Source organism: Osmerus eperlanus, chromosome 9 (assembly GCF_963692335.1).
Source record: "Osmerus eperlanus chromosome 9, fOsmEpe2.1, whole genome shotgun sequence".
Taxonomy (NCBI): domain Eukaryota; kingdom Metazoa; phylum Chordata; class Actinopteri; order Osmeriformes; family Osmeridae; genus Osmerus; species Osmerus eperlanus.
The window spans coordinates 17,550,126-17,576,267 of NC_085026.1; the positions used below are offsets into that span (position 1 = coordinate 17,550,126).

General features: G+C 49.0%; 4 protein-coding genes across 11 annotated transcripts; 1 reads left to right on the forward strand and 3 right to left on the reverse strand.

Annotated features, from left to right (window-relative positions):
- Positions 1–257: 257 nt before the first annotated feature.
- Positions 258–6,751, reverse strand: rps6kl1 (ribosomal protein S6 kinase-like 1). Of its 2 annotated transcripts, XM_062469944.1 has the most exons (12): positions 6,606–6,751; positions 5,938–6,068; positions 5,422–5,595; positions 4,717–4,841; positions 4,028–4,120; positions 3,764–3,811; positions 3,522–3,654; positions 1,566–2,996; positions 1,386–1,475; positions 1,184–1,266; positions 901–996; positions 258–818 (listed from the first exon to the last, which is right to left on the reverse strand). In XM_062469944.1, the coding sequence occupies exons 3-12, from the start codon at positions 5,555–5,557 to the stop codon at positions 708–710; spliced, it is 2,346 nt and encodes a 781-aa protein (XP_062325928.1). In that variant the 5' UTR covers positions 5,558–5,595; positions 5,938–6,068; positions 6,606–6,751; the 3' UTR covers positions 258–707. The 2 variants fall into 2 exon arrangements, with proteins under 2 accessions (XP_062325928.1, XP_062325929.1); XM_062469945.1 differs by lacking the exons at positions 5,422–5,595; positions 5,938–6,068; positions 6,606–6,751 and adding an exon at positions 4,933–5,026.
- A 768-nt stretch (positions 6,752–7,519) lies between these two features.
- Positions 7,520–11,637, reverse strand: LOC134026912 (leucine-rich repeat-containing protein 74A). Of its 3 annotated transcripts, none has more exons than XM_062469961.1 (13): positions 11,435–11,637; positions 11,003–11,175; positions 10,820–10,927; positions 10,538–10,631; positions 10,403–10,452; positions 10,227–10,308; positions 10,061–10,146; positions 9,780–9,974; positions 9,497–9,592; positions 9,182–9,325; positions 8,892–8,996; positions 8,513–8,598; positions 7,520–8,223 (listed from the first exon to the last, which is right to left on the reverse strand). In XM_062469961.1, the coding sequence occupies exons 1-13, from the start codon at positions 11,535–11,537 to the stop codon at positions 7,602–7,604; spliced, it is 1,944 nt and encodes a 647-aa protein (XP_062325945.1). In that variant the 5' UTR covers positions 11,538–11,637; the 3' UTR covers positions 7,520–7,601. The 3 variants fall into 3 exon arrangements, with proteins under 3 accessions (XP_062325945.1, XP_062325943.1, XP_062325946.1); XM_062469959.1 differs by having other exon boundaries at positions 11,003–11,178; XM_062469962.1 differs by having other exon boundaries at positions 11,003–11,178; positions 11,442–11,570.
- Positions 11,638–12,019: 382 nt separating this feature from the next.
- On the forward strand, positions 12,020–16,633 carry angel1 (angel homolog 1 (Drosophila)). 5 transcript variants are annotated; one of them, XM_062469938.1, is made up of 11 exons: positions 12,020–12,103; positions 12,606–13,514; positions 13,856–14,064; positions 14,176–14,245; positions 14,441–14,883; positions 15,048–15,189; positions 15,309–15,491; positions 15,613–15,649; positions 15,731–15,894; positions 16,009–16,170; positions 16,358–16,633. In XM_062469938.1, exons 1-11 carry the CDS (start codon positions 12,040–12,042, stop codon positions 16,396–16,398), a joined length of 2,424 nt encoding a protein of 807 aa, XP_062325922.1. In that variant the 5' UTR covers positions 12,020–12,039; the 3' UTR covers positions 16,399–16,633. The 5 variants fall into 5 exon arrangements, with proteins under 5 accessions (XP_062325922.1, XP_062325923.1, XP_062325924.1 ...); XM_062469939.1 differs by having other exon boundaries at positions 15,309–15,479; XM_062469940.1 differs by having other exon boundaries at positions 15,309–15,443.
- Positions 16,634–18,090: 1,457 nt separating this feature from the next.
- vash1 (vasohibin 1) lies at positions 18,091–26,078 on the reverse strand. The gene is made up of 7 exons (XM_062470035.1): positions 25,017–26,078; positions 24,157–24,245; positions 23,441–23,497; positions 22,757–22,831; positions 21,828–22,209; positions 20,212–20,321; positions 18,091–19,676 (listed from the first exon to the last, which is right to left on the reverse strand). Exons 1-7 carry the CDS (start codon positions 25,242–25,244, stop codon positions 19,604–19,606), a joined length of 1,014 nt encoding a protein of 337 aa, XP_062326019.1. The 5' UTR covers positions 25,245–26,078; the 3' UTR covers positions 18,091–19,603.
- Positions 26,079–26,142: the final 64 nt, after the last annotated feature.

Below are 26,142 nucleotides of genomic sequence, written 5' to 3' on the forward strand. Positions count from 1 at the left end.
GGTCACGCTGCCACCAACTACTGCCAAGTATATGTCTTGGAAGATGGAAGATTTGGAGTGCGTAAGCTGGTCTGTTTGACTGACAGGAAGTGAGCTTCTCTGAGTCAGTGTGGGGATCATCAGGTGGGAGGTTCTAGTGTGGAAGACATGCGAGGAAGACATTCAATTTCTCCGAATGGTGCAAATTCAGATACAAATCAAAAGGATAATTGAAAAAAATAAAATAATTATACACAGAAATACAAATATATAGGAGACGTAGCTTGTTTTTATTCATCGTGTTAACGGCTCACAATGCTGGCTGACCTGTTTTGTGGTCGTTGTTGGAGGGAAAACGTCTGTTCGTGCCAGGTGAACATTACTGGCATTGATGGATCATGAATATTGCAAGTCAACTTCCAGGCATGTCTAGAAGTGCCCACACCGTGTAATCTGAGGGACTGTGTCGATACCGGGCAGTTAACCAGCCTCTATCTGTGGTCACACTGACTGACTAGCCTGGTGATAGGAGGACTCAAAGCTCAGCTTGTGTCCAGCTTCAGTTCTGCTCTGAGACGCTCAGTGGACAGAAGCTGATCCAGCCATGAGCTAGGCGTCTTTACTGCATTCCACCACCAAGGGGCAGTAGTGTTCCAGCATCGCCCTGCCAGCCCGGTGTGTTTACCCTGCATCTGCAGCGTGTAGTGTGGCTCCCTGCGTTAGCGCTGCTAACTGCTCAGGCTCTTCCAGGGGACCCCGCAGAAGAAGGGGTGACACTTGATGTCGCTCACTCCCCCGCCCCCAGAGCCCAGACGATAGCCAGCGTCAAACTGGAGCAACTGAGGAACACAGAGGAAAGAGTAAGGCTACACTACTGTCTGTGTCCTGTGTGTGTGTGTGCGTGTGCGTGTGTGTGAGTACCTCGGTGAGCAGCGAGGCAGCTGCTGTACTCAGGTGGTCTGGGATCAGCAGCTGGGTGTGAGAGCGCACACCTGCAGGGTGGAACCGCCACAGTGCCTGGGAATGCAGGACAGAACCTTCATCACAGAACCTTCATCACAGAACCTGCATCACAGAACCTGCATCACAGAACCTTCGTCACAGAACCTTCATCACAGAACCTGCGTTACTAAACCTTCATCACAGAACCTTCATCACAGAACCATGAGGTACCCGAGCCAGAGAGAATTCTGGTGATGCTCACCGTTCCAGTCAGGAGTTCAAAGAGCAAGGCCCCCAGGCTCCACCAATCACAAGCCTCGGTGATCTTCGCCACACCTCCGATCTCTTCGACAACAGACAGGATCACAGGATCATTTGGATGTTCAACACTAGATGGCAGACTAGGTTTGAAGAACAAATGATCACAGAGGTCTGTTTTTAAACATCTTGAAATGATGTTTTACCTGGAGCACAGTACATCTGCTCCATCGCCATGGAGCTGATCTCGAACTGCACCTCGCTCCACTGGCCGAAGAACGTCATGCAAACCTTGCCTGGTGGGAAAAACCAACATATTTACGTCAAAATGACGGCTGTCGTTGAAATGAGAATGGCAGCACAAGGGAGGGGCATCCTTCACCCACCGTTGTTGGTGAGAAGGATGTTGTTTGGGTTGAGGTCTCGGCAGATGACCCCCTGCTGGTGTAGACTCTCCAGGGTCAGGAGGATCTGAGCCCCCCACAGACGCACCTCTCCCTCGGGCAGCCCCCAGCCGCCTGCCCTGGCTGCCTCCCTCCCTCTGGAGCTCCTGTCTGGGAACTGAGGCAGGTGGCACCAGCCTTCCACCTCAATCATCTGGTCCTCACCCTGCCCCTCCGATCCCTCTGACTTGAGGAAGGCGTCCATGTCCCCCCTCCGACACTGGGGGCTGGCCCCCGGGGGGCCGGACCCCGGGGGGCCGGTGGGGTCTGTGCTGCACAGAGAGCCCTGTATGTGGGGTGCATCTTTCCCCCCTGGGCTCAACAGCTCCCAGCCTTCCTCCACCTCCTCCCCGAGGCCCACGTGGTACTTCACCCCTGAGATGGCCAGGGAGATGCCCGCAGGATGGCCCTGCTGTGCTCCAGTCCTGCAGGAACACTGGGAGTTCCCCGAGGATGTCTTTACCTCCAGGGAGGAGGAGCACACAGCTCTCCCTGGCTGGGAGGGGTCCCTGAGGTCTGGCTTCACCACCCTCTCCTCTCTGGCGTCGCCGTGGGGCTCCATCCCCCTGTGGGGGGCCGTCCCCACCAGGCCTGTGGCGGTGTCCAGCTCTCTGGCAGAGCTACGGCCGAACTGAGAAGCGCTGGTGGACAGAATCACCTGGCTCTGGCTGTGGAGAGGCAGATGTAACGTAGCCGGGCTGGAGCAGCCTGTGCTTGAACTGATACCAAGACTTTCCATGTTTGTTATGAAACCTGCATCGCCGAATGAGGTCTGGGTGGTGTGAAGCGCAGACGACCCTGCAGCTGTGTCGGTGTCTCTCCCTCCACAGGGAGCCTCGGTCTGGCCGGGGCGCGTGGGGTCAGCGGCAATCCACGCCTCGTCGAAGTCCGAGCAGGACTCCACGAGTCCCAAACCTCCCGCCATCCTGGGCATCTCTGAGACCACCTCCAGAGACTGTCCGATGAACGGCTGGATGGGACCGTCAGGATTGGCCTGAGATTGGAAACGCAGCTGCTGACTGGAGACTGGAGGGACTTGAGAGCCAAAGCCTGTCCTGATTGGCCCAGAGAGCGAGGAGGGGGCGGGGCGGATGTTCTGCAGGCAGCCTGTCTCCTCGCAGTACGAGTGAGTCCCGTAGCTGTCCAGCCTCTGCTGGGCCTCGTCCCAGGAGGCCAGGCCGTCCGGGCTCTCCTCGGCCTCGCGCTCCCGTACGGGCCCCAGCCCAGAGCACCTGTCCCCGTGCTGGTAGTCTGAGCTGAGGCTGGGGGAGGTGTAGCTGGTCTTCAGTCTGGTCCTGTTCTGGCTGAAGCAGTCTGGGTGCTCCTTGGCTCGGTCGGTCCGGGCCTTGTGGAGCTTTGAGAAGAGCCTTCCGCCTGGGGAAGGAAGGGGAACACAACGAGAGGCCTTCACTACAGGGAGTCAGGTGGCTGAGCGGTTAGGGAGTCGGGCTAGTAATCTGAAGGTTACCGGTTCGATTCCAGGCTGTGAAAAATTGAGTTCTGTCCTTGGGCAAGGCTCTTCACCCTACTTGCCTCGGGGGGAATGTCCCTGTACTTACTGTAAGTCGCTCTGGATAAGAGCGTCTGCTAAATGACTAAATGTAAATGTAATGTACAGGGCTTTCCTCATCGTGAAGATATCCTGTTTTCAAAATCCTGCTGCCCCTTTTTATGGCTTCCTATAACAATTCTAAGACCAGAAAGTTCAGACATGTTTCCTCAGTTATTCATAGTGTCAGAGAGAAATAACAAAACACACAAACACTGAAGCTCCAACGACACACCAACACACAAACAGCGAGCCCTGATGGAACACCAACTGGCAGAGTGTTCCTGCCGGGATCAAGCAGCAGGAGGAGGTTAACCCAGGGGGCTCTGGCGGCTGTGTGTTCAGCTCACCTTGAACATGCTCCAGATGCAGGTAGACAGCGTCCTCGCTCACGTAGTAGCGCAGCAGCTTCACCATGAAGGGCACGCCCTGGGGGATGACGGTGGGCTGGTCTCTGCTCTCCCAGCTCGACTTGGGCAGACTCTGACAGGACACGCCGTAACCGTAGCGACAGCACGGTTAGCACCCTTCACGCAAGATTTTCTTCAAAACAATTACTCCCTTCTACCAAACTACGAAACGAAATACTCACTTTGACAACAAACGTCTCCTTGTTGATCAGGCTTTGGACAGTCAGGACCTTGTGGGGAAGAGAAATCAATGATACAACAGGCCAGACTGTCCTGTACAGGGGCGAGACCACCATGTCACTGTGTACCTGCTACCGTGTGATGGCAATGGTTTAGCAGTGAGGAAGTGGTCATGGAGACGACATGGGCAAGTGTAACTAGGAGATAGTGAACAGAAGTGTCTGACAAAGTCCCAAAGGTCAGAGTCTGGTCAGTAACAGTCTCACCTTGTCGATGATTCCCACCACTTTACACATCTCTAGGTCCTCCACTGGGGAACTCAAGTGTCTGATTGGCCGGAACCGTAAGCTGCTGTAACCCTGGTGACAACAAACCAGGAGGGGGAACCCAGATCAAAACAGAGCAGACTGAAGCGTTAGTGAGAAACATTGCGGCCCTCTGCCCTCCTGATGCCTGGATCTGCTGCTGCACATTCCACCTGCACTATTCGTACGTCGCTGAGGAGAAAAGCGTCTGCTACGTGAACAAATCGTCAAACGTAAGCTAGCCTTACGCTAGCCACGAGATCGTTTCAGCTCCAACACATTCTAGGCTGGGTCTGTCAGCGCGTGAGAGAGCCCTGGGAAGGACACCTGAGCCTGGCTTTCAAACATCATACAAATAAACATACTGTGAGCTATAAATGAATGAGGGACCTTGTGATGGTAGACTGTGGTCTGGCTGACCCTAGAGACCCACCCCGATTGTTGTCATCAAACATGTGACTTTAATAGGAAGGAAGTGATGAATGGAACTCGACTCATCAGCTTCCTGTCTGACCCACAACAATAACCAGATCAGACTAATGGAAGTATAAGAACGTTAGAATGAGCCTCACTTTGTTTAAAATAACAGCCGATTCAAACCTTTTTTTTTTTTTTTAACACTACAGTAAGGTAAAGGATTCTTTTCTCACCCCTAAATGAGGGTTTCCTTTCCCAAGGTTGTCTTGGAGATGCGAGATGAAGATTTCCTCCGCTCTCTTCAGGTACTGGGTGGTCTTCCTCTTCACAGCCTCCCTGCGGTCTTTGTTCGGATCCACTGGAACAGACAACAGACAGTCCCCACGTCATCTAGTCCTCCCTCTCACACACACACATGAAGTAGACACCTACACACTCACACCACACACCTGTCTACTAGCTTGTCTCGTTGTGACTAGTTATCTATAGATATCTCACAGCTGGCTCTAGCTCCACCCGAGATAGAACGACCATAACTACAGAGACGAGAGAGACTGAGATATACAGAACTGGCTCTTAACTTTTGGTCGGCTACTTCCTGTTTTTTACAAGCAGTGATTCATCCCGTCTCTTCATGAGATTGATGCACATTTCCCTCTGTGACTTTTACACACTAAGCAGTCACTTCAGCTTTTCCATGAGCTGTCAACAGACACAAATAAACCAGGCATGAATCCAGGGGCGGAGCTTACGTTATACACGGGTAGAACACGTCTCGCCGACTCCTTGAAAAAGGCAAATCTGTCCATCCCCACTCTACTTTTATAGTAAGAAAATTACATTTAAAAGGCGACATTGTCAGTCATTTAAAAAAGCTGCCCCCCACACACATTTGTACACATCTCTGACTGCTTCGCTACCCTCAGGATAGTTTGTACCTTGAACTCCATTCAGCAGCAGATCCACTCCGTTCTTGTAGTAGCTGAAGGCAGCCTCGTAGTCCTCATTCACCTCCCGGTCCAGAGCCATGCGGATCTGCTTGGCTGCCTCCACCAGGTAGTCTCTCTTGGCCATGGCGACCCCGGCTCGGCCGGGTCAAGGTCCGAACGGGCCTGGACACCCAGAGAGGGGGTGAGAGGTCTGGTCAACACCTGTCAGACTGAGCTACGGCTGCACAGCTGTCTTAGAAGACCAGACTCACCTATCAAACTAATCCTACATAAGTGAGGGATTCTGAAAACGACCCCACAATGATCAGGTCTTCTGGTAATACTGAATGCTCAACAACCAAGTTTGTGCTCAGAGGTAAATCTTTCCGGCTGTCAAACCTCATTGTTCAACAACCAAACAGACAACGCACAGCAGTGTAAACTGAAAGTCTGATGACAATAAAGCAGTTTTAGTTCCTCAAACTAAATAACTCTGTTCATAAACATGCAGTTATGGTTATTCACCTTTGTTCCCTGGTCCTATCAGCAACGGGATTCATCTCTGGGTGCCGTCTCCTTGCTTAGTGTTTTCTTATCCTCCTTGACTGGAAGGGTAAAGTCTTTCATGCAGGGCATGACGAAATGAGCCTGGAGAACTGAAGAATGAGTGTTCAGATCAGCACGGGTCTAATGAATGACCAGAAGCAGCAATGCAGTACTTCCTGGATAGAAAGGATGACTCTGAGCATTTTGAAGTAAGCTACTACTAGCATGCTCTACGGACACAAACACATGTCCCCACACACTTAGCATCCCTTTTGTGAAGAGGAATCGACGCAGATCCCTTCTTGGCACGTTGTCAAGCTACATAGACTTCTGGCTTCAGCGTGATTTCCAAGATTCAAGCATGCTTGTACTGTTAACATAGATTATTCTACTGTGTAAAACAACTCGTATCACAGGATATAATACGAAAAACTATTCGGTATATCAGCGGATTGAAATCAGCATCTCATGTTATGTAGCTACACGTCACGCTCTCGACACAGGCATCTAAGGAGCGTTATAAAACAGTCATCTGCCGTTCCAGCATCCTCCATCACAGCATCCTCTATCCACCCATCTTTAGAACGGGACAACGGAGACTCGTTAACATAGAGAAAACATAAGAATAAATACACGCCCTACTGTACCTGGTGTAAGCACATGCCCTGGACCGACCGCCACCGTCCTGATAGCAACCGCTCTTATCTTCAACAGCCAGCCCTTACTGATGTGAGGAGAGGGCGCTGGGAGTCAGACTATTGGCTAACAATGATGTCACAAGGGTACCATCAGCTACAAGGCCTACACTTCCCCCTCACATCCTAACAGATGCCCAATTTAAAGAGACAGCGGTGTTTTCCTGCTCTGAGAGGACGTTACAATATATCGGGTTAATTAACGGTGTTTCTCAGAAACGGATTCATTTGACGGATTTGAACTACAACCACATGAAATAAGACAGTGCACATGACGAATCTTTTCTTGAATAATTTGGATGGTGGCGGGCCGGTTTGAGGTAATAGAGATCACCCTGGATGGAATCAGTTACTCAGACTTGGTCCACAGAACCAGATGGAGCCAGGCTCTCTGGAGTACAAAGAAGTCCCAGGAGAGGGTTTCCTTACACACTGGAGGGGAGGGGAGGGAGGAGGGGAATTAGAACCCACAAACCCTAGATCTGCAGTCATACCCAGTGGCAAACGTCACAGACTGCAGGGTTGGGGATGACAGGGAAAGACAGCGTAGATCAAATGTGACAGATTCTTATTGCTAGGATGTTTTGTTGGATGACATTTCTCAGCTGTGGACACTCAATCCTTTCTTTGACAAGCAATACTCACCTGAACAAGTCCCAATGTTCAGACTACAGGAATGAGACCAAACAGATGAGTGCATCTACACCTGAACACCCAGGTATTGTGAAATGTGCTGTAGTCTGAATAGGAGTGTTGTTTGCAAACATTGTTCTGAATGTCATTACAGGATTATAAAAGTCAAATGTTTTTTTCTTTGTAATACTGTCTGGCATTGAAGAAAAAAATGATTTGGCCTGTGTACAAAATCCTATTTATTCAGAGTTGCATATACAGCAGTCAGTGATTAATAACAACAATTAAAAGCCTCTCTGACACAAAGATCCAGAGTCACTTCCTGGACTGAGTTTGGGTCTTTTCAGGCGTAGCTTTATCAACACCTTTCTTCTTCTTCACTTTCTTACCCTTTGTTTTGGTTTTACCAGCTGCCGGCTTAACGTTGAGAGCAGGTCTGGACCTGGTCAGGTGGTTGACGATCGGACTCAGCTTGGTGTGGCCCACGTCCTGGGCCGAGGTGGAGTGCATCCCCTGGGCCGAGGTGGGCTTGGCGTGGGGGACGCGAGGGGAGTCCTCCAGCAGGTTAGGCTGGGAGTAGGAGCGCATGGCTGGGGAGCTTCCGGCGGGCCGGCGGTGGGTGGCGCCCCCTAGTGCGGGGAGGTGGACGTGCTCGCCGCTCAGGTTGGCCACGGAGTAGTGGCTGCTGTTGGACATGATGATGTGGTGCCAGGAACTGAGCGGGGTGGCAGAGAAGAGCTGGGGGCCGCTGGAGTCGTCCTTGGTCCCTCCTGGAGACATGACCATGGAGCTGCGGGGAGTCACGGCCTCCACGGCGCTCTGGAAGGTCTTCAGGATGCGCTCGCTCTTCTGCTTCTCCTTCTTCTGACGCGACTCCACCTTCCTCAGCTGCCGGCGGTGGTCCCTCATCATCTGCTTCCTGGTGTCGGCCAGACCCCTGCACACACACACACACACGCCACATGCACACACACACCACATACACACACACACAACCGTTAACGAAATTCATACTTGACTTCCCCGTCTGATAGCGACGTCTTCTCTCTAAGCGACCAGAACACACACATCATAAACTTTTCCAAATATTTGGCTTGAGCAAGCAGATGTGAGGAAAAGTATGCCGTGCTACAATTCATTCTACTTCTAGTTGACCCCCAGTGATCCGGCCTGCTCTCTGCTCCTCAGACAGAGTAACCTGTAGTCCACTATGCCTGTTCCTTCACCTGTAGTCCACTATGCCTGTTCCTTCACGATCCAGTCTCTGGATCAGCTCCTCTATCTGGAAGCGCTCCAGCGGAATACTGGATTGCTGTGGGGGTTTAGACATCGCAGTTTAAACAACATACGCTAAAAAACACAATCTGTTCATCAAATATTTTGAACACATCAGCATTTAGTAGTAAGAACACCCAATGATGAGGTGGGATCACCAAAGCCTCAGTGTGTGTGCCAGGATAACTGAGTGAACGTGAGTGATATTAGCTCTGAGTGAAAATGAAGGGCCAGTTCTTTCGTGTGTATTCTGGGACATTGGAAAAGCATTAGCTCAGCCGCCCGCGTGAAGGTCAGTGGCTGAGGGATGAGGGATGTCTGTCTGGAGACCTGCACAGCCTTCCGGAAGTCTGCCACTGGAACACGCATAGTTCCGTCTTTATCGATGTTCCTGAAAAAGTCCCAGAGGCGAAGCTTGCGTTCGTCCAGGTAGTCCTTAAAAGCAAAAACAGAAAATAAATGTTTGGTTCCTTTATTTATATTTTCCAAGTCTTAGTTTGAGACTGTGAGCAACAAGGCAAGGCCAGGTACGATTATTTGTAAAAACAATCTGTTTTTTCACTGTGTGCTTAGCTTGTCCTTTTCGATGACCATGTTTCTAGAGTCTAAAAGCACCATACCTGTATGACCTTCATAGGATCTGGACGTTTGGGTGTTTTTTTGGCAATGAAGCCTCCCACCCCTCCATACTGCACCTCCAGAGAGGGGTGTTCCTGGCAGGTCAGGTCCAGCAGCTGCACAAAGTTCTCATTCACCAGAACGTTCTGCATAGAGACACGCGTCAGGATTGAGTACGTTCTCATTCACCAGAACGTTCTGCACAGAGACACGCGTCCGGATCGAGTAAGTTCTCATTCACCAGAAGGTTCTGCACAGAGACACACGTCAGGTTCTGAGAGGTTCGAGGTCTCTCCGGGGTGGAGAAAGCCACTTACAGATATGTTGATCTCCTCCAAGGCAGTTTTAGGTGTGTTCTTGACCACGTTGACAAGAGCAAGTGCGCCCTCTACTGTCAGGGAGTTGTATGCCAGCTGTAGAGAAGCAGGACATCCAGATTACCCCGTGTATCCACACAAGGGCAGCAGGTTTGTTTTCAAATGTGGGCTTTGAACTAAGGATGTCGTTTTTCACAATCTTTCACCAAAACCTTTTTTTAACCTTTAAACTTTATTTCCAGCTGACGTTTTGTGTGAAAGCCAGGAAATCCTTCATGCGTACCAGCAGAACCCTGAGAGTGTCGTTGGCCTCCAGGCCCTTACACAGCATGCCCACCCCCTCGTTAGTGATCCTGTTGTTGTTCAGGTCAAGGTGCACCAGAGTGTTGTTGAATTTCAGCGCCTCACCCAAAGCCAGGGCCCCCTCGTTCCCAAAGCCATTCCATGACAGGTCCAGGTACTTCAGGGTCACGTTTACCTGTGAGTGAGCACACACGGTGTGAGACACTATGGATCAAAAGACTAAAATGATTAAGAATTTGACATTTTGAATGTGTGTCTTACCTTCAGCCCAGCACAGAAGGCCACAGCTCCTTTCATTCTCAGATGATTCCAGCTCAGATTCAACAGCTCCAGACCCTCATTGTTTGCTGTCATGATAAAATATTTGCGCAAATTAATACAGAAAAATAACAGTTTTAACCATTAAGCTCATGAAAATATGACCTACCTAACATCTGGCCGAGATGCTCCCCACCTGTCCCACTAAACTGATTGTGGCTCAGGTCTAGCTCTTTCACTCTGTAGTTGCTCTGAGGGGAGACACACACACACACAGCATATAGGGTTACCTCACAGCCAACCAAAATACATAATCCAATTACAATGTTGTTGCTATTCACTCACTGCCAATGCATCAGCAAAATATTTGGCGTCGTCCTCTATGAATTCATTTCCTGTTAAGATATGATGAACATATCACACAGATTTAGGTGGGGCAACAACATGAGGTGGAAGTGCAAAGCTGAAGTATTGCATTACCTGAAAGTTTGATCGATTTGAGGGAAATGTTTTCCAGCAGCATCTTTGAAATGCACTCTGCCCCTGCAGTCTTTAGGTGGTTGTTGGACAAATTCTGTAAACAAAAAACGGCATTTTAAAGTTAAGTATTTTTTCAGACAAAGCATGTAGGACCAGCAACTCACTTATGCCCTCTTGTGGCATACACACAATGACCCATAACAACACTGCTGCAAAACATCAATATTCAAGACTTTCACCAATGAAAAGACAAACATTACACAGCCCCTCAGGCAAACATACCAGATGTTGAATGGTGAAATTTGCCTTTAACATCTCTACCATGTATCTTCCTCCTTCAGCAAGCAGGTGGTTGTCTTCCAGTTCCAGGTTGTTAATATGCATGTCGGTCTGCGAGGAAAACATTGAAATACATTACACGAAGTCAACTGCGTAAACAACAGAGTAGATCTCTCCCAGACATACCACGAGAGCTATGGCCAGAGCCCTTCCACCCTGAGGACCCAGGCCATGGTGGTTGATGTTCATGATGGGGGCGCCTAGGTTCCGTATGAAGTAGGAGACAGGAACGACCCCCAGAAGCTTGCAGGCCTGTAGGTATATCTCAGCTGTGGACGTGTCCTGGTTGCTCGTCTTAACTTCTGTCAATACAGAACATGGTTGCCGATCAAACCTGGACCGACCTGTCCTCTCTCTTGAAGAAACACCATGAGGCCAGGGGTGTGGATTTAATTTAACATCCACCCCACTTTATGAAAAAGCCAAATCGGTCCCCGCCATTTTTTAAGGAAATTAATAACGGCCGGATCCTCAGTTATCAAAAAAGAGCAGTTTTTTTAAACATTTGAAAACAAACCTACGCCCCTGCATAATGCAACAAGTGGCCAAAAATATTACCGTTCACCTCCAGGTCCGTGTCCCAGCCCTCCTCCACTGCGGGGTTGTCGACAGGAGAGGGACTATCGTCCAGAGACAGGGACTCGAAAGACAGGCTCGACATCGATCTCTCTCTGAGCAGCACTCCTACAACATCCACTTAATGTGTTGCTTCTACGGGTCATTTACCGATGCTGCCAAGCTTCCCTTGATGAGTCTATGTCTTGGTTGCAAATGTGAAATGAAATACTTCTGTTGTCCATACCCCTGTAGTCCACAATGTAATGTGACCTTATAGCTAGTGACATAAAAAATTTACCACTCACCATGGTGAAAGCCTGTGTTTGGTCAATATGCATGTGACGTTATGCTCTTGGTACAGAGAATACCGTGAACATGCAATCAGCAGCAAAATTGACAGCAATCAAAAATATATATTTTTAAAATGTGTTTACGTCATTATCTTTATGTCATGCATGCCAAAAGACCAGCGTATTGTACAAATATTTTCCATCCGCTTTCACCATACCGATTATGGATCTGGGTGGGTGTGCGTGTGTCTGTGTAGACACTGTAGAGCTACTTATAATAAACTTTTCTTGCGCATGCGTCATTGGGAATAGAACATGATTGGGACCATTATATTCTTCGGTCTCTACCCACTAACTCGGTTTATAAACCGCGTCTCAGGTAAATTACAAACGAATGTCAGTATTTACTAATAACTAGTAGGCAACTAAAAGTGGATTGTGTAGAGTATTATTAAAATTAGTTTCTATTTTCACTGAACACTTCCCAGGCAGGCAGGATCAGATACCATGCTTTCCCACATTGACGTTTGCATATTCTGCAGATTTCTAAGCTAACAAATCACCCGTTTTAGCTTGAGCGCCACTAGAATAAGGAATCGGCATTGGTTTTTATCTTGAAGCATCTTATCTGTGTAAATTATTTGGAAGCTATTCATGGAATTTCCGTTTAGCAAACTTTGCAAGCTAACTAGCTAGCAAAACCTTTAGCATATGTCCAAATGAACTGCATGACGTCAGACGAACACGTGCTAATGTTTTGGTGTGGACTATGTGTAATGATCGAATGAATGGGAACGTCACCAATTCTGCACAGAAAAATGTTAGGATTTAAAAAGTACAGTTACGAGTGTGTGTCAACCACTACTTTTTCTATTATGCAGAGACCGTGAAAAAGAGTTACTCTCCCGTATTAATTAATGGCGGAGGACTTTGGGATGGTGAAGTTGGTGTCCCGACCAGAAGGTTTACAAAGACTCAGACTTCCCTGTTGGACATGTGGATCAGCGGAACCGTCAAGGCCAAGAAAGAGACGAGGGAAATGCTGAACGAGGGAGAACCAGGGACGGAGGAAAAGAACGGAATAAAGGAGATAAAGAACGGAATAAAGGAGGAAAAGAACGGAATAAAGGAGGAAAAGGCGAGGCCTGCAATGGAGGAAGAAGAAAACCCTGTTAAACCAGAAATGGAGGACAGGTTGACGGAGAAGAGTGAGGTACAAGTTGCGAAGCAGGAAGACGCAGACGTGATTACAGAACTACAGGAGGGGCGGGTTGGAGAAGAGATTGAAGACACGATCGTGAAAGTCATCTCTGAAATGTTAACGATGGACACCGCGGAGGAGACGGAGCTCGTCTCTATGGAGGAGTGTAATAACAGTGGACAAGCGCAGGAATCATTGGTCAAGACCCCTGAACTCCCAAACGGTGATCAAAACCAGTCCGTTATCGACAACACGACAGAGGAAAGTGGGGCGAGCCTTTTGGACCTGCAAGTTGACATGTTACTGACAGTAAACAAGGCTCAAGTTCAAGAAGGGGAAGGTTTCGCCCAGATCAAAGTGTTCACAATGGAAGAACATTGGGATGAATACATTGACACCGACGCACTGTATTCTGGGACTTGCGGTCCTGGGACAGACCTGCGGCCCCGGGACAGGCCTAGCCAGCCTCACCAGGCCGGTTGGCACTTCCCTATCGGGCCGGGGCTGGGAGAGGTGGTCTACTGCCCTGCCTGGCAGTTCCCTGCCATGAGCTACTACCCCACTGTGCAGGAAACCATGCCCTTCGAAGGTGAGAATCTGCCCACCTTGTAACACGTGTAGTCCTGTGAGTCACCATACTGTATCACAGGGGGCGTAGGTTGGTTTTCAAATGTGGGTGGGACAGCTTTTTTTCTTCTTCTTTCATAACAGAATGCGTCCATTAAAATAATAAAAAATAGAATTTTCTTAATAAAAATTGTGGGGGAATGGACACATTTGCAGTTTTTTAAAAGTGTGTGGGTGAGGCCCCCCCACCCTGGTATAATGACCCCCTGCTGTGTCACCCCTGTTTGTGTTATCATCACACCTTGTGAGAGGGCCGTACATCCCTCTCTCAGCTGTGTCAGAGCGACTGTTTCTCCCCCTCAGTGATGTGGAGGGTGTGGGAGCAGGTGCAGGCCCCTCCAGCCTCAGACTCGAGGCCTGTGTTCGACTTCACCGTCATGTCCTACAACATCCTGGCTCAGGACCTGCTGGAAACCAACCAGCATCTGTACTCACACTGCCCCCTAGAGGCGCTGCAGTGGGACTACCGCTTCCACAACCTGCTGCAGGAGCTCCAGAAGTGGGAGCCGGATGTGAGTAGGAGCCAGTCAGAACATTTGATCTTTAATCTGATTTTACTGGATCTTACTGAATGAATACTGACCGTGTGGATGGCTGTGTGTGTGTGTGTGTTCCACGTGTAGATCCTGTGTTTACAGGAGGTGCAGGAGAGCCACTATGAGCAGCATCTGGAGCCGGCCCTGACTGACATGGGTGGGTTCCAGAACCTGCCCTTCGTTGTGTACACCCATAACTCCAACACTGCTGCCACACACAGCACCACATGCACGGCATCTCACCGCCACGTGCACGGCATCTCACCGCCACGTGCACGGCATCTCACCGCCACGTGCACGGCGTCAGCGCCACGTGCACGGCGTCTCACCCCCACCTTGTGTTTCCCTCCAGGCTACACCTGCGTGTTCAAACGACGGACAGGCGCCAAGACGGACGGCTGCGCGGTCTGTTACCGTAGCGATCGCTTCTCCCAGCAGTCCGTGAGTCTGCTGGAGCTCCTCAGGCCGCAGTGCCCCCTGCTGGACAGAGACAACGTGGCTGTTGTGTTGCTGCTCCAGCCGGTCATCACCCAGGGGTCAGAGGTCACCGCCAAGGGCCCGCCCCTCTGCGTGGCCAACACCCATCTTCTGTTCAACCCCAGCAGGGGTGACGTGAAGCTGGCTCAGCTTGCTCTGCTCATGGCGGAGATCGACCGTGTGGTGGAGGGCTGCAAGGCCTTGGGGAACCCCTGTCATGTGATCCTGTGCGGAGACTTCAACAGCTTGCCTAACATGCCCCTGTACCAGCTGATCACCAGAGGGCAGCTGCACTACCACGGTCTGCCCGCCTGGATGGTGAGCAGACCGGACAGGCACCACAGTCTGAGAGTCGGAGTGGAAAACATTCACCTGTCTGCCTGTGTGATCTTTCCACTGTGCATTCAGTTTCCACTGTGGTTCATTAACGTGTGTGAAATCAAGCAGTCGGTTATTATGATTCTGTGTGTGTGTGTGTTCAGGTGTCTGGCCAGGAGGACATGTCCTTCAAAGCCCCACAGCGCAGGCTGTACGCCCCGCTGTGGCCCAGCTCTCTGGGCGTCACGGACCACTGCCGGTATGCCAGCGGGCCGGCGAGTCCGGAGCGGCCCTGCCAGGAAGCAGGTCAGTGTCAGAGAAGGGTTCCATCACACGAGGGTGCTGCAGAGTACCTGTGAGGCTCTCAGTTATGCTCTGCTCCTCCTGAATGTTTCTGTGGACTCTGTTTGGTGTTTGTCCTTCAGGGGGCGTCCGGTACAGCCACGACTTTCTGCTCGAGCTGCGCTTCTGTGAGGCTGCGTTTGTCCGGCCACAGAACCTGGAGTTGATCCCTGGGGTGACCGACTCCACACCAGGTACCTCACTTAGCAACCCACCTGGTAACCTACCTGGTAACTCACCTGGCAACACAACAGGTAACACACATGGTAATACAACAGGTAACACACATGGTAATACAGTCTTGTGTCTCAGGTCAGTAAGACTTAACTATGTTCTAATTGGTCAGTAGTGTGTCAGATGACGTTTGCATGTGTTCTGTCACTTCAGATCCCGAAGCGACGCAGCAACAGTCCTTGTCCCCCAGGTCAGATCAACCGTGTCAAACTGGCAGCATGTGTTGCTTTAGATGGAAAACACAAACTAACCTTGTTAAATCCACCCGCAGTTTCAGAAACACCATCGACCACAGCTTGACCCTGCGGTCGGTCTACAGACACGTCCTTCCTGGCTCTGACCGCCCTGAGGTGACCACCCTGCACTGTGAGGTTGGCGCCACGGTCGACTACATCTTCTACATGGCAGGACCTGACCACAGAGGTTGCCACCAAGGTACAGGACATCACAGACTGTATCCTGATCAATACTGAGTTTCACTAAATGGGGTTGATGACAGAATGGGTTGCCCTCTGGTGACCTGCCTGATGGTGGTTGTGTTTGTCTCAGGTGGGGGTCAGCCAGCAGGAAGCCTGAAGCTGGTCAGGAGACTCTCGCTCCTGTCTGAAGAGGACCTGTGGTCGATGAATGGTCTACCAAACCAGATCTTCCCGTCCGACCACCTTAGTCTCCTGGCGAGGTTCCACCTGGAGGTTCCACCTGAGGTTCCACCTGGAGGTTCCACCTGAGGTTCCACCTGAGGTTCCACCTGAGGTTCCACCTGGAGGTTCCACCTGGAGGTTCCACCTGGAGGTTCCACCTGAGGTTCCACCTGGAGGTTCCACCTGGAGGTTCCACCTGAGGTTCCACCTGAGGTTCCACCTGAGGTTCCACCTGAGGTTCTACCTGGAGGTTCTACCTGGAGGTTCTACCTGGACCTCAGCTCCGTGTGACAGATAAGGGGCGGAGTCAGATTTTACCTGACAGTTGATGCTGCTGTTGATTCAAAATATTTGTACTTTATTTTGATGGAAGTAAATGGTTTGTTTACGTACACATAATTTTATGGTTATAAGAAAACGAGTACAACTCTGTTCTAGTGCAATGTTTACTTTTTGAAGTGAGAGTTATTTATCCTTTTTTTAGGCCTTGGCCTAGTGTTATGGTACAAATATTGAATAAATATTTTCCATATTATGTGTGTGTGTGTGGTGATGTGGTCAGGTGTTGTAGAGAAGACAGACTGACACAGTCCTCACCCCTACACTGGAAGCATTGTCTGGTGCTGACTGGTGAGACTGAGCTGAATGTTGGCAGAGCTCTCCTCCCATCGCACTCCACCAAGACTCCATCTGTCAGGGTGAAGATGTGTGTGACTGGGAGGCAGGAATGAAAAATTCATACCGAAGTGGGGAGCGTTCATGCATGACGGGGTTCAGTCAAGGCTCACTGTGCAGTGTAGAGCAGCCGTGTCTATTATCATCACAAGACACTCATTCCAGCCACGTGTCAAAAAGTGTATTTGATATTATGTATGAATATCAAATATGTTTGATATTATACAGGCATGTATGTAGATTTAATAAGCTTCTAGCCATTTATGATAGGTTAATACTGTATTTCATAGTATTCAGTGTTGTGGCTACATTCAAGTGTAACATGGATCTGCCTTTGGAGCTTCACATGGATTCCCTGGACAGCTTGCTGTGAGACTCCCCTGTGGCCCACTCAGACAAGGAGCAGAAATGGGTCAGTAGGATTCTTGTATCTCAGCACAGGACTCTTGAACAGATAATTATGCTTGTTTGTCTATACCTCCACATTGACCTAAATCCAATATCAAAACAACAGCACTACCTTCAACCCAATAATTGTAGCCATTGAAATCCTCCTGTTCCAGTTGTCAGCCACTGCAGAGCTCTGTTCTGCAGAGGCATGCCAGGTTTGGTTAGCGTAAGGGAAGGGTAATTGTTGGTGAAGCCTCGCTTCCAGACAGCAGGTAGACCATCCCGTCCAGAGAAGGTTCCAGTAGATGAGTTTGACTGTGTAGTATCCTTGGGCATCAGCACAGGGCAGACACAGCCAGCCTGATTCAGCTGGGAATCTACACATGTGCACACTGGCAACTACCCAAATACTGTTCCCACAAGAAATCATTACATCAATGATGCTAGCACACAAATTTGAGTTCTATCAATTTATATGAACATATAAGCTGAAACTGGAACTTTGTTAACTGTTTAGCTAACCCTAACATTTTGTAGATCTATACTGTGGGACTGTGTCCATGTCCAAACTGAACAGGAACCATGTTTGATGTTCCCTAAAGCTGTGGGGGTAGTCTGGGAAGCAGGGTACTGACTGTGCCAGATCTCGGCTCTAGGTTGGCAGGAAGACCTGGTTCAAAGCCCTGTCTGTTCTCACACCGCTAGTTAATTACACTGTACTCATTGATCAGATCTGTTTGTCCCCCATAGCATTCTGTACAGTACACGTTTTGTGCATTGTTTGGTCGTTGCATCTGCTAAAAGAATTCAAATGGAAAAATGTAATATAAACCTCTTTATTTAGCATTAGCCTGTAAATAAACTCCCAGCTAGCAGCACTATCCCAGAAGAGTCAGTCATGCCTTTACAATAACTGGTACAAGCAGATAGGTAAAGGAATGCTTTATTAAAGTCTGAAAGTGTTATGAATTCTACCTTTTTGGTAGTAGACAACTGTGTTTTTACTGCTTAAATGAAAGTGGACAACATCAATTTTACAAGCAAATGAAATGTTACTGGACTTTTAAAATGTCTCAACTTGACTAAACCTCCGTCCGAGTGTTGAGCTGATAAGTCAATACCAAGGAAGGCATGAAACTACAGCACACATACAAAACTGACATGATTGTTGTAAAACTGTCGCTTTGCACCAAGTGAAAATATCCAAGTACCCACTTAATATACAAGTGGGTAAGTAAGATGCATACAAGTAAGATGCATACACATCAATGTCAATACAGTGGCAAAAAGAAACTATTTACCTGCCTTGGTTCCTACGGTGTAAGGCCTAAGAGGTCAGTTAAATGAGCTTCAGTGTCTTTGCTTCTCTGGACAGTGAGTGTAACTGTGAACACTGCCCAGGTAAAGATCTGCTTTTCACTGCCCAGGTAAAGATCTGCTTTTCACTGCCCAGGTAAAGATCTGCTTTTTACTGCCCAGGTAAAGATCTGCTTTTTACTGCCCAGGTAAAGATCTGCTTTTCACTGCCCAGGTAAAGATCTGCTTTTTACTGCCCAGGTAAAGATCTGCTTTTTACTGCCCAGGTAAAGATCTGCTTTTCACTGCCCAGGTAAAGATCTGCTTTTCACTTTTGCTACTAAACTACATCCGACAAGTGTCTTCATTCTCTGCACATTCACACCACCCATGCTGTAGAAAGTACAATGATTATGGATTCATCCCAAATTCAATCATTAAATACATGTAAATAGCAGAACATGCTAATATCCTTGTATGTGGTAAATGTACATACAACTCATGTCATGGTTATATGGGAAAGGAGATAAATAGCAGTTTGGTGCAGTTTGCTCAAGTGTAATACGGTAAGAAACATTTAAAAGTTGTCACTTATCTCGTCATTAAAACGTTTGTAAAAGGCACTATGGCAGTGGTTAGTTACTAGTCACTACAAAAGCATTAACTGTCCAGCAGAGCTAAAAATTACATGTATTTACACCTCTACATACTACACGGTGACACAGATTGCACATAATTCTCACAGGAACATCTAAAAGAAGTGATTGACAACATGGAAATCTATGATATGTCTAATTGCACATTTAGGCTGTGGTATCCTAACCTAGTTTGAGACATGAGCCAAATTTCACATTGCATATTGACAAAACCCTGCATATTCATTTAGAAATATGACTGAAATACCTGTTTGACCTTTTGGAATTTAAAATGCTGCCATCACCACTCACCAAGTTTGTGGTAACAAAAATCCACAGCACAGTTGAATGTTTTGGAATTGTGTCTGTTCATCTACTGTAGCAGTACAGTATGCCTTCAGCTTTTAGCCAGCAAACATTGCCATGACTGTATAGTAAGTCAAATGGAACAGGTCCAAAGGCATTTGTCCGTAACAAGCGCTTGCCAGACTTAAAAAATGGTCCTGCTCATACTCTAATTTGATATCCATTCATGTCTGAAGACGGCTTCGGATCGAGAACCTTCTTCTCTCCGGATGGCCTGGAGGAAACAAAACAAGTTATGATGTCTCGTGTCACACCTGTGACTCCCTTCAGTCCCAAACCACAAGACATCACCACTGTTGCACTAACACTAACAAATCATTTTTTCAGTCTACACTATTTTTTAAATATCCATAAACAGACAGCACAGTATCAACTTGAACATTGACCTAATACAATTCCCAGTGTAGAAGAAGCGAACCCTGGGCTGGTTGTGTTATGACTACATATGTCGGTGACTGCAGTGTGTTACCGCATCTCTTAGGGATGCACATTTAGAAGAAAAAAAATGGACAGACGCTCGTTAACGACCATTAACCGACAAGATAAAACATGTAGAGTGTATGAGTGTCTGTATATATATTTTTAAATCCCATAAGGGTTTAGATGTTTTTTGCAACGTTGTCGCTAAATTTGCAACACTGTTTAACCGATAGTATTAACCAGTAAACATTCGTGTTGGCGGTTAATGTTACAGGGTTAATTATGAGCACCCCTAGCATCTGTAGATATGTGACTGCAGTGTGTGTTACCGTCTCTCGACACGGCTGTTCCTGCGCATGGGGCTTCCGGGGCCACGCAGGGGGGAGCCCATGTCCTTCTTCCTGTCTTTGGTGGGGGAGGGGGGAACAGCCTTCCCAATCTGCAACACAGAACAACAGCTTCCTCAGACCTCCTGGATATAACATGGTGGGGGACAGTAGTGACACACACACACACATGCAGACAGAGACACAGAATCAGCCTTTAATTACTTATAGGGCCACTAAAGGGACTTCTATTATGGTAGGACGCAAATGTGCTGAAGGATGCATTGTTGAGCTGATGGTGGAACCCATCTGTGATGTGATTGGGTGTCCAGTCATTGTGCACAAGCTCTCTCCATAAAACCTCAGCCGTTGATCGATGGAACCAGCCACGTGTGATGCACTATGGTGCAGCGCTGGGACATCAGCATTAGTCTCATCACACTGCAGGATACGCATCATCACACTGCAGGATACGCATCATCACACTGCAGGATACGCATCATCACACTGCAGGATACGCATCATCACACTGCAAGACACGCATCATCACACTGCAGGATACGCATCATCAAACGACAGGATACGCATCATCACAGCTCTCCTCGTTCCTCGGGGGAGCGCCTGACAGACACACATCGCTGGAGAGTGATGGCTGCTCAAACAGCAGGTCAAGGCCGTGTCTTGACCCCTGCAGGGATGTTGGAGGGAGGGGTCCCAGGCTGAGAGAGGCGGAGGGCACCTCCTCCTGCCCAGGCTACACTCCCCCTAGTGACTCCCTTTTGGATCTCTAATGTAATGATGCTCGGACACATGTCCATTATACTCGTTTATACTGGACTTTCTCTGGTGAACTTGTGTGGGCGGAAGACTCAAATCTAATCACTGGAAAATAGATTTCTCAAGATTACAAGGTTAGAATACGCAATTTCCTTGCCAATGGATCAGGTCTCCCTGATTCAGCCCCCTCTGTGTCTGGCCATCTGGGCCCCCCTCCTCAGCCCCCCTCCTCAGCCCCCCTCCTCAGCCCCCCTGATCAGCCCCCCTCCTCAGCCCCCCTCCTCAGCCCCCCTGATCAGCCCCCCTCCTCAGCCCCCCTCCTCAGCCCCCCTCCTCAGCCCCCCTGATCAGCCCCCCTCCTCAGCCCCCCTCCTCAGCCCCCCTGATCAGCCCCCCTCCTCAGCCCCCCTCCTCAGCCCCCCTGATCAGCCCCCCTGATCAGCCCCCCTCCTCAGCCCCCCTGATCAGCCCGCCTCCTCAGCCCCCCTCCTCAGCCCCCCTGATCAGCCCCCCTCCTCAGCCCCCCTCCTCAGCCCCCCTGATCAGCCCCCCTCCTCAGCCCCCCTCCTCAGCCCCCCTGATCAGCCCCCCTCCTCAGCCCCCCTCCTCAGCCCCCCTGATCAGCCCCCCTCCTCAGCCCCCCTGATCAGCCCCCCTCCTCAGCCCCCCTCCTCAGCCCCCCTCCTCAGCCCCCCTCCTCAGCCCCCCTCCTCAGCCCCCCTGATCAGCCCCCCTCCTCAGCCCCCCTCCTCAGCCCCCCTGATCAGCCCCCCTCCTCAGCCCCCCTCCTCAGCCCCCCTCCTCAGCCCCCCTGATCAGCCCCCCTCCTCAGCCCCCGGTACCTTCAGCCTCATGTCCCTGGTGTGCCTCTCCAGCTCCCTCCTCAGCTCCTCAGGAGACAGCTTGTCCACGTCCAGGATGGAGTGCTTCCACTCGATCTGCTCCACACTGTGGGGGTCGTGGGACACGTACTGGCCCAGCTTCACCTTGCGCAGGCTGTGCCACAGGCCCCGGTAGGCCCCCTGGAACTCCTGCACCAGGTCCGCCAGCGAGCGAAACTCCAGGGGCTTGAACATGAGGTCGTCCCTGCGGCTCATCCCCAGGGCCCCGAAGCGCCCCCCACAGTGGACCCCCAGCACGATGTGGTAGAAGTGGTTCCCTGAGAAGTGAGTCTTGAAGCTGAGGGGGAAACGCTCCACACCTGGCATGCTGTTGGTGAGGTAACTGGGCCGGGTCAAGGAAACAGCTCTTATCATACTGTACTTACACACACACACACACACACATGGTGTGTATATGGTACATGTTCTGATATCTACTGATATTATATTTGTAAACACAAAGTGTACTGATGTCAGGAAAAGTCTGTTTAATCAAATAATCCTTGGCGGTCTGGTTAAGCTGGTAAACTCATGTTGTGGACAGATCTTAGCAGTGTTTTCACACACAGCTCAGGGCTTCCCTCAAGGCTATTTGGGTTTTCTAGACAGAACAAAGTAGTTTCCTTGAAAGCTATTTGGAAAGGCAAGTCAAGGACCTTTGCCAAAAAACACACAAACAATTCCTCCTCTCTCCCCCCGTGACTGCCAGCTGCCAGCCTGACAGGACCACACCGGTTCAAAGACAATGATACAAACATGGAAACACCTGTGCTATTAGCATTTTACAAAACTCAAAGTATACTCACTGGTGGAACTTCAAAACAGTACCTCACAATACACTGACCGGTAGAATGAACTGGAACATACAGCACGTCACATGACAAGGATACATTCCCAGGATCACAGCCTCCAGACACTTGATTGGCAGAGACTCGCGGGTCATCTCCTTAGCGATGTCCATCAACCTGTAGACAGCATGACAGCGGGTGAGAGAGAGACAGCAGGAGAGAGGAACACAGGTTCTGTGAGTCATGCAGAGGCGTGATGACCAGTGTTGCCAAGCCAATCTCATCAGAAGTCACTATTGGCTCTCTGACAAGTCGCTGTGCCAATATCGACCCCTTCCCCTCTGGTCACACAACGAGGAAATTATTTCCTTTCTGCAGCACTGTCGACGACATGCAAGACCTCCCAAACGCAGCTGAGACATGAGAATTCAGCCGAGTGCAGCTCAGCGAGAGAAAAGCATCATAAGCATCTGCAGGCTAAACAGATCTGTGATATCTGTTCCTTAGCCAAAGCCCTGGGGTGCAAGACAAATATCCCGTTTCCCCTCGCCTGTACGATCGGCAGGAGAGGCCAGACTATCAGCAGACTATCGTCTGCAGCAGCTTTGTGTCTGCTGCCTGGCCCCTGGGGGAGCCCGCCCCTCTCACCCTCCATGCTAGTCATCTGCTCTGTTGACATTTACAGCGCTGCTTTAAACAAAACAGTCTTCCCCCACAAGCATCAAAAAGTGACCTGAAAAAGAAAGGTTTGAAATCTCAAAAGGAATGTTAAAAACAGCAGCTTACGCAGTGAGAGGACGGCTCTTTTTGATTTCAAAAAACTGTGTTCCAGTGTGATTGTACCTGTGGGGTTCTGTTAAGGACAAACCCAAAATACCAGAGAGAAAAGGGAACTAGCTACGGTGGTTTCACAACACACACCAGTATACTTTGGAGACGAGAAGACCACTGTGAATGCTTTTTTTCTATTCATAGGCTCTTTTCCATTAATAATTGATCATCATCTTGCACTGAGTAATGATAAAGTGGTTTAAATCGCATGGCTTGAACAGACTACTCACCCACATGTGTTAAAAATCACAAGGCCAGCCAAGAAGGCAGGCTTCATGAGAGGGGCATCTCAGTGGCCATTAAAATGTAATGTAGCATAGCTACTCTTTGTGCCTTATGTCCATAAATTAAATCAACTTGAATCCATTATGCATGTTGCTTAATGTAGTACATTATGGAGAGCATGGCTGACAATTATTTAAACTGTCCAATGCTTGATTCTAGCCCACACATTCCACCAAAATGAATTTTCAGCTTTCATGTGATGAAAGTATGCACTTAAACATCTCTGGACATCTTTTAATTTAAAAAAAACTTTCCATCCTAAAAGCAGACTGCTCCATATGGTACACTTGATAAAACATTCCCAGGGTCTTTGACTAGTCATCAGCTATGTTCTGATCTTGGTGAAAGTTTCACATCTGGTTGAACCATTCCAGGCAAAAGGATACTGCAAGTCCCTGATGTATTTCTGTATGGCTTCCAGGCGCTGTGGGATAGTGGTGGTTGGTTGGTATGTAGGCACACTCGGTATGGGAATCTATGGGGCAGAAAACACACTTAGACGGCAGCACTGCACAATCAGTATATTGACATCAGCTGCTGAACGGTCTCTTGTTCAACCCCTCAGCTTCCTTTTCTAAGTTAAACTGTCTGCAGACTATTCCTCACAAGGCGGGTATTAATTGAATGTATAAGGGCGTTCCGCCTGAGGACAGAGGCAGCATTTTCTCTGTTTGGACAGCAGTGGTAAATCTACTGGCATGTTGCTGTTTGCCTCCTGCAGTGACCAGCAACAACATGCCACTGCAACAACATGCCACTGCAACAACATGCCAACAACACTGTGATGATATGATTTGTTGAAAACATCTGTAGAAATACAGTCAAGAGCGCGACGTCACACAACAACAACAACAAAATCATTGCTGGAATAAAACGCGGGTCTCTTGGTTGTCCTAGCTAGACACACAACATTAATCAGGTTTGCTGTATCCTGCAACCATCTGAGAAATAACACCTGCACAACTGCCGTTAGGTGTTAACGGCTGAGCGGTTTAGGGGTATCTAGAGGGTCGTTACTGAGTCAATTCAAATAATCCTGCATTATCAGCAGTCTTCGCCTCACATCCAGGGCCCTGTGTATCTGATTTAAATTAACGGGACAATCTACTGCTTCCCACAGGATGGTTCTATATTTTGCAGGGGAAATGAAGGGATCGAACAACATGGCAGTTATTCCACTACAATTCGGCTAGTGTATGAAGATGTAGCTCTGACTGAACACAGCAGGTCAGTAATGTGCTACTACCTTGGGAAGGTCATTGCACCCCCGGATTCCTTTTCCTATGTCTTCTCCATTAGGATGAATCCGGGCCACGTGCCGCCACATCCGCTCCCAAGTCTCCTCGTCCACAGGCAGGCCTCCTCTGTTGACAAAAAACGGCACCCCTCCATCGCGCAAATCCTCTTCGCCCTCCTCCTCCTGCTCTTCATCTCTCTCCTCCACCCCTTCGAAGCCCACTACGCTCCTGATCATCTCCCCACAAGTGACCAAAGTCCTGTCTTGGATACTGGCGCAGCGAGGTTCAGAAATGATCGGTTCTGTAACCGTTAATCTGCTTGTTCTCAACTGTGACTCCAACAGCAGATGTAAAACTCATGACACATTGGATGTGGGGAACCTATTTTGAGGTCTCTCTGTGTCCAAAATACAAATATCCCACAGAGACCAATAAAAGGCGAACGCAATTTGATGAAAGTAAGCTATTGTAATTGCCAGACAGAAATGTGGAATCACTTTGTCCAAAAACTAAAAAGCAGAGGGGAAACTGAAAGTTTCAAGAGCTTTTACTCAATATAGAGAACCCATACAGAATCTGCACCATTCAAACCTCTAATTGGTTCTTGTTGAGAAATCAGTTGTAGCCTACTAGGCAATATTTAAACACAGGTATTATTACTAGAGCTTCGTGCATGACAATTCGCCGTTTTCAACTTCAGCAGTGATTAAGCAGTACCGCTACTCCGGTAAAACGATTGTCCTTGCACACGAGTACATAAAATCCCTCAAAAGACTATAGCATATAACAGCAACAAATATTACATTTCTCGCCTACAGACAATGTGTACCCTAAAGCCTAGAAATCACTAACAAAAACGTTTTCCCAGAGGTCATTCGCTTTACATCCAGAACACCAGGTAGGTTGAACACGAAAACATTTCGCCGACGTTACTCGAATTTGGTAGTCTAATCACAAAGCGGTCAATTTCTTGAAACAATATTCATCGTCAGTCCGAGTCATTGTCCGGTTATAACGCCCAAAGCTCCGCTGAGCGCGAGCTGATCTCATGCCCACAACGGCGCTCAGACACTCCCCGATCCTTGCAAGCTGCGCATGCTCGGATCGAGCGGATTACAGTATCAGTTTAGAGAT